The sequence below is a fragment of the Solanum dulcamara genome, chromosome 5 (genome assembly GCF_947179165.1).
Source record: "Solanum dulcamara chromosome 5, daSolDulc1.2, whole genome shotgun sequence".
NCBI lineage: Eukaryota > Viridiplantae > Streptophyta > Magnoliopsida > Solanales > Solanaceae > Solanum > Solanum dulcamara.
In genome coordinates, this window is record NC_077241.1 from 3,898,681 (window position 1) to 3,906,626 (window position 7,946).

At 30.5% G+C, this 7,946-nt stretch overlaps 1 protein-coding gene across 1 annotated transcript; it reads right to left on the reverse strand.

The window, feature by feature from the left end:
* Nucleotides 1-2,650: 2,650 nt before the first annotated feature.
* Nucleotides 2,651-4,563, reverse strand: LOC129888828 (premnaspirodiene oxygenase-like). The gene is made up of 2 exons (XM_055963863.1): nt 3,618-4,563; nt 2,651-3,451 (listed from the first exon to the last, which is right to left on the reverse strand). The coding sequence occupies exons 1-2, from the start codon at nt 4,506-4,508 to the stop codon at nt 2,813-2,815; spliced, it is 1,530 nt and encodes a 509-aa protein (XP_055819838.1). The 5' UTR covers nt 4,509-4,563; the 3' UTR covers nt 2,651-2,812.
* Nucleotides 4,564-7,946: the final 3,383 nt, after the last annotated feature.

Genomic DNA, 7,946 nt, shown 5'->3' on the forward strand with positions numbered 1-7,946 from the left:
ATGCCATAACTTTAAAAAATTACCTCACCCATTTTTTATCCCTCCTGACCCAAATGAAAAAAATCATGAAGACTTAGACTTAAGGACACGGTATTGAAGGTTTTTTAGTGAGGTCGAATCAAGAGGGTTTAAAAAAAAATTAAGTCAAGTGGCATTTTTAGAATTTAAAATTAATTTTTAATTTATTTTTTAGTTAATTTATTATCGAAAAGGATAAATATGCATTATTTGTCAAACAACACAAATATATATGCATCACTTGTTAAACAAAAAAATATATCTACACCCTTTAATTTGTTAGACTACGCATATGCATCACTTCCTTAACGAGAAATATATTCGCTACGATCACCAAATTAATAAACACTATATTTTCACCGTAAATCCATCCCTCAATCCGACTCCTCTAAAAATGAGCGCGACCCAACAATGGGTTTGGTACGACTCACTTTTAGATGAGCCGCGTACGGCCAACTCCATTGGCAAAAAAGAAAAATCCAAAACAGAATATTAGTTCCAAAAAAGAAAAATCCAAAAGTTGTTGAAATTGTGAAAGGACTATAATTGCTTTTTCAAAAAAGGAAAACATTTAGGTCATATACATTGTTAATATAAAAAAAATTAAATTACACTAGAAAGTCACTCAACGAATATTTATAGATAACTCTATTTAAAAAGTTTAATTTATGATATTGCCAGTAAAATAGGTTATCTCAATATAACATTTTAAGCCTTTAATCACTCCTTAAAAATGTGATCTAAATTATTAAAAGGTGTGATGCTTGATCAATATATGATAGAAAACTCTTAATTATTTAAAAGTAGGTAAAATTAATATATATAATATGGATATATATTTAATAAGGCAGATTCTCTTTTAAAAATCCACAGATTAGGGGGCTAGCTAGGACCATTTTGCCTATAATTAATAATTCTTTAAAATTACAAAATATCTAAGACAATTTAGTGAAATATGATTTTAGTATTTTTTTTATTAAAATTTAAATCTAGTTGAAGCTCATCTTTAGGTTTTCTTATTGGATCCAAAAGTTCTGATGTTGTCTTCTGGAACTGCACCCAAAAACAAAATGAAGAGTTCTAGAGGCGATAAGTGCTTCTTTATGCGTAACTAGTTCCAAATATATTGTATCTTCTTGTAACGATTTGAGAGGACCATCGTTGACTGTTGTATTTGAAATGGACACTGTGAAACGGTATATTGTTCATGAAATGATAATTGGTAATGTGTTTCTGTATATGCTTGTTTGACTATGTTGTGGTTGCTTGTATATATTTCACTTACTGGACTAACCGCATGATCCTAGTAGTACATTGTTGTTGTGTTTACTGATACTACACTTGCTCTTTTTTTGTTGAGTACATGGCATCTTTAGGCAGTTACTCAGTTAAGAGAACGTTGATTGAAGGATTCAAGGGTGAGCCAACTCTTTCAGGCTACCGTGAATTCTTCTCAATCTTAGTCCTTTTTCTTCGGACTTAGACTATTTTCAAACTTTATTTTATATTATTATTTTTGGGGTTGCATCCCCTTACTCTAGACCTTTAGTAGAGTTTTGGTACATTGACTTTCATGCTCTAGGGGTTAACTTCCACATTTTTTATTTTGTATGATTAATTTTCTGAGTTTATGGGAACTCAGTTTAAAACTATCATTAAAAGTATGTTTCCACATCTTTCAATGCCTATTTCTATGTTAGGATGTTTGTTTGGGGTATAGTATTGGTTCTCCCACCAAAGGGTTAGTGTAGGTGTCATTAATGGTCTGGTTTGGATCGTGACACTTTTTCAACTTCATCATCAACATTACTTATTCTCTCACCAACATACATTGAATGTTTTTATAAAAAAAATACAATGAATAATATTTCATTATTAAGAAATAATGAACATTATATTGATTTATTAATTACAATGAATAAATGATGGATATTATAGTGAATTAATATAAAAAAATATTTTAATAAATCATACATTGTACTTTATGTATATGAATTTATTTATTATATTAATTCAATAAATATAATGCATAAATTAGTAAGATACGATAATTTTAATGTTATCAAAATTAACTTTCATTAAATCTAAAAAATACTCTTTAAATTAATAAATATTAATTTATCGATTAAATAATATCTGTATAAATAATAATATTTAATAGTCCCAACAATATTAATTTAGAGAGGTTTACTGTTAACTGTTGGTCATATTGTTTATAAGGATGGACTTTTTATTCTCATATGAACAAAGGTTAGGGTAAATCCCTCTCTTCACTATTAAAAAAATAAGAAATTCATGAAGGATAAAATTTCGTATCTAAATAGCATAAATTTTATGTTATTCCCATTTAGCAACGGATTAAAGAGAGATTATAAGAAAATTTAATTAGCTAGAAGCTTTTTAGCGTTGAATTAGCTAGGTATTATCGATATATTTGATAGTTAATTCCATATTTTCTTGTAGTGCTCGTAACACCAATTTTTTGCTAATATATGCAAGAATAAAGATCGCACCCACAACCAGGATAATCGTTCTTTTGGCCAAAATAAAATAATTTAAAATTTTGACTCTAAAAAATGACATAGATTGAAAAGGAGAAAATAATAACTATAAACAACAAATTAAACGCAAGTTACATAAAACAAAGAAATTACATGCATACACGATCCTCACTGTAGGATAAAAACTACATACAACTTATTACATATTATCAATTAAAACAATACCTGATAAAAATAATTTGACTCTCAAAATTCGAAAGATATCACATAGATTGATGGCATTAGGAAATTTGTTAGTCATAGGGTGTAGCAACCAAGTACAAGGTGTTTTTCCTAGTAGCAGCAGCACCAAAACTTTCAGTCATATCTAAATCTTCTGGATTCATACCATTAGGAAGTTTCCAATCAAAATGGTAGAGAAATCTAGCCAATGTAAGCTCACTACTTGCTGTAGCAAATAACATTCCTGGACAAACTCTTTTTCCAAATCCAAATCCCAAGAACTCCATAGGAACACTTGATGATCCTTTGATCATTTTCACATCACCAACGTCCTTATCGACATAATTGTTGAATCGATCAGGCATGAATTTGTCTGGATCTCGCCAATATTCAGGATCTCTTCCCATTGCGTACAAATTCATTAAGAATATTGTTTTATTAGGAATAATGTACCCGTTTATCGCGATTTCCTCGGTTGATTCTCTTGGTGCGGCTAAGGGACCAGGAGGATGAAGTCTTAGAGTTTCTTTAACAACCAATTTCAAGTATTTCAAATTTTGTACATCATTATGATCAACACTTTTTTTTCCTTTAAAAGTCTCTCTGACTTCAAATTGGGCTTTTTTCATCATTATTGGATTCTTTAATAATTCCGCCATGGCCCATTCCACTAAAATTGATGTCGTGTCCGTCCCACCGAAAAACATATCCTGATAAATTTCATAAATAGTCATATAACTATCAGTCGATGATCTTTTTAAAAGAGAATTATTTTAAGAAAAACTTTGTTTTCATTGTAGAAATTCAAACGAAGTCACATAAGTTGAGATGGATGGAGTAACACATAGGAAGAAAATATGCATTATGTATACTTACCAAGACTGTAGCTTTGATGTTATCTCTTGTTATAGGGATTTGAAAATTGTGGCTCTCCTTCTCTCTGAGCCTTAGAAGAAGGTGCAAAAGATCTTCCCCATCAACATTATTTTTTCGTATGCTTTCTTCGTGTTCGTGGACAATATCTTCTAGAAGGCAATCAATGAATTCATGATGCATTTTTAGTAACTTTTGATTAGATCCTGGAAAGAATTTATCGAGAAACTCGAGGGAAGGGAACAAATCCAACATATTAAAAAGTCCCACAAGCGGTATTATTTTTCTTATCCTGGACATCAATGAATCCGAATCGTTACAAGTCGTTCCAACTGTAGCCTTACAAATAATAGCACAAGTGAGGGAGTTAAGACACTCGTACACATTAATTAAGGTACCTTCAATCGATGACTCCTTAATAGATTTCATTAAAAGCGAAATCTCCTCCTCCATAAGGGGATAATTCGAGTTAATTCTTTTCGTACTAAGGAGCTCTGACAAGCAAATTTTACGCATTTGTTTCCAATAATCACCATAGGGAGCAAAAGCAATGTCTCCACCATTGTATGCCACGGTCTTCGACACAAGGAGCTCCGGCCTATGAGAAAGCGCGGCGTCACTTGTTTTCATCAATTCTTTAAGTATTTTATATGAAGATATGACAATGGTTGAACGTTCACCGAGTTTTAGGTGCATCAACGGTCCATATTTCTCCGATAATCCCTTGAGTGTGATGTAAGGTCGGGAGATTCCGATCTGATGTAAGTTTCCGATGATCGGGAGTTTCCATGGACCCGGAGGTAATTTTTTCGCTTTTTTGTGCGTTTTAACGAACGCAAGAAGTAAATGTAGAAAAATGAGAAATATGATGACAATGAAGAAGTAGTCTTCCATAATGTGTTAATTGATTAAATAAATAAAAGAGAGGCTACTTTAATTTAACAATGTCTCTTCTAATTTATATACACCAATATCTTGGCAAGAACAATGTACAAGATAATTCATGAAATGGGATGGAAGGGAAGTGGGGTGGGTGGGTGGGTGGGGAGCGGGACGACACGTTTTTTTTTTTTTGTGTGAGTTATACCTTATTCTATCTATTTTAGCGATTTGCTCCTTAATCATCTTAGTTCCTTACAAAATAATCCTAGATGTTTTTCCTTTGGTATCGCTAGTAACATATTTCTTTCTTTATAATTTAAGTGTCTTAATCTAATTAGATACGGAATTTTAAAAAATTAATTTTTTTTTAATATTTAAGTTATATATGTACATATAAAACTTGTAATAGTAATATTATTAAATTAGCTAGTGTTGGTGTATATATTACACCAATAGCTAATATTTATAATACTAAAGTCATAAAATTAATTTTTGTAATAATAACTAAATTATGTATTCATTGCTTAGAAAAATATAAACATATGTTCAATATTCACGAATATTTATAATTTATTTAGTTAATTCAATTAGAATTTTCATAAAACAGTACACTTTATGATCTAATTACCATTCATAGCTATTGTTCAAAATTTGTTGCTAGTTTGTATCACATGTATTTATTCAGTCTAAAATTGTATCAACATATACTATACAGTGAAATAAAATGATCATATATTTACTATAAAAAAGCAAAAATCCAACTAGATTTTAGAGTATTTTGAGATGGCATTTTATTGCCCACTATTTCAAAAATAGATTTTTATTTTTAACTTATCAAGAAAAGAAAATTATTTTTTTTCATACTTTGTCCTTAACATTAATTATTTTTTCCCCAAATTACTTTTCAGGACCTAAATACTAAATATCAATTAATATAGATATTATTATAAATTTTTGTACTAACATTATTTCTTGAAGGGCATGTAAAGTCTAAAGTAGACAAGTAAAACCTAACTAATAGAATATTTCTTACATGCAACTGTTCTAGTTCCCCTAGAGATTATATCTAATTCACAAAGCATTAGGTGCTTTGAAAGAAAGAAAAGAAACAAAAATGTCCATTTCAAATTATTTGATATTTTTAACCTTTGGAATAGAGATTTTTGGACTGGTGTATGACTTATGTGAACAATTATTGAGTAATAAATTGGGCAATAATTGAAAGGTAATAATATAGTGATTATTGGATCACTGGGATTATGTGATGATGATTTGAAGGCTTGACCAATTAATGATAATTATTGGTGATGTTTACTATTCTTTTCATGTTGATTTATTCTCCTGATGGGTAATGGGATTGTTGGGTGTCTGTCAAGCTACACATTAAGAAATAGCAAAAATTTTAGGCAGTGGATGTTATGTATATTTTTTCTGTCACGCCCCGAGAAGGTAATTTAGGCGTGTCCGGCACTCAAAAATCATTTATGGCTTCCGAGAGAACCACTTGGTCTCATTTCTTATTTATTCATCAGCGAAAGACTTAAGAATACTAATGTGGGCTTGTCATAATCAAAGGAAAAATAGATAATTCTTATAAGAAGTAGTTTCTAAGGAGAACTACTCCGATTACATCATCAGACTCTGTCTATGAAGCCTTTAATACTCTTAGATGGTGCCAATGACATGTCCATGACTACCTCAAAAGAAACATCACACTCAACAATAATAAAAGGATAAGGAGTTCCTTCGAATACAAGAAGGACTCACCAAATAGCCGAAAAGAAATGATCTTCAATGATGCGCCTGTTGAGGATCTCTAATACCTGTATCTGCATCATAAAATGATGCAGGTCGAATGACGTCAGTACGTGGAATGTACAAGTATGTAAAATGGCAGGAAGATAAGGACAAATATCAAGAAACTCCTCTCAATAAAACTCAACTCAGAACTCAACATCATCTCAACATCAATATGTAATGCAAGTTTAAAATATAATAATAAAAATAATAGTAATAAGCAATGCTTACTCAGTTAGGAGTTTCTCTAACTAACAACCATCACTTATAAGCTAGCGATGATACAACGAAGCGATGTCGTTGCCATAACCATCCAATACCTTGTCAGGGTAAAGGACATCACCATCTTGGATCCACTCATCAAAGTTCTCTTTTTGGAACTTAAGAGGCATAACCTCCATCCTACGCTGGCTACGTAGTTCTGGAGTTTGAGTCAATTAAACTCTTACCCAACTCGGTGCTCAATACTAATCCCAAGATATATGCTCATATTAAACTCATCATCTAGTCTCATTGTACTTTAATTTAAATCATCAAACTCATCTCATTTCATGTTCATCAATCATTATACTTCCAAAAAAACATCATTTTCATCTTATCAAAACATCTTGCTCAAAATATCATTTGCTTAATTTCATTCAAACTCAACTCTTTTGCTCTTTTAAAACTCAATAAAATACATATATAGTATTAATTCATATAACTTTCTTTTTATCAAAAATAATAAAATGGCCAACATCTTTACTCAAAACATATGTAAAAATATTCATGAACATCAAATCAATTAGGATTCATGGGAAAGTAGCCATGAACAATAATTCCAATAATATGAGAGATAATAATAATAATATTAATGCATAAATATATCAAACTTAATAGAAGAAGAATTAATTCATCTAGAATTCAAGATTTGGATAAAACTCAACTATAATTCAATTATAATGAATTTAAATATTGGGCGCATGGACGAACTCAATCCAATGCTATGAAAGACTTACATACTTTAAATTCGAAGGTTTACTCCGAATTGGGACACTTTTGGACCCCTAGCCTTTTCTTCTCGCTGGAGCATTTTGTGTACTACCCAGAGTATAAGAATAACCGGAGTAGTATTTTTATACTACTAAAACTAAAACTATATTTGAGAAGAAGTATATAGAGAGAAGAAATGCTTAAGAAAGCTTGACGAATAAAATGAGGAAATAAGGTGGGTATTTATAGGTGGGAAAGAGGGACCTAACAATAAATAAAATAATTATAAAGAAAAATCTGAAAATTTAATAGAATATATTGATATCATGGATGATGTTAAATGGAGGACAATTTATGTCATGAATTATGTCAAATGTATCTAGATGTTTCCATGGTAGGTAAGATGAGTTCTTTTTAAAAGAATACTCTTTTTCGAAGTTGCGTTTGAATAAGATAAACTCCTTATTAGGATTTGATATCTTCATAAGAATTGTAGATATGGAAGTCTAGTTTCATATAGTTCAAGAATCAACCAATTTGGAGCAACCTACAGTGAGATATGAATTTTCTTCTATAAACACTCAATTCCATCACAACACTATATCTTACAAAGATTAATTTATTTGATCTACTTATACTCCGAATCTTAAGATGTGTTTTGCATGAAAGTTGTAGGTAATG

Excerpts from the sequence above, each read along its gene's own strand:
- LOC129888828 (XM_055963863.1), bottom strand. The coding sequence starts at position 4,508 with ATGGAAGACTACTTCTTCATTGTCATCATATTTCTCATTTTTCTACAT. Across the intron at positions 3,452-3,617 it reads ACATCAAAGCTACAGTCTTG|GATATGTTTTTCGGTGGGAC; the intron begins GTAAGTATACAT and ends GAAATTTATCAG.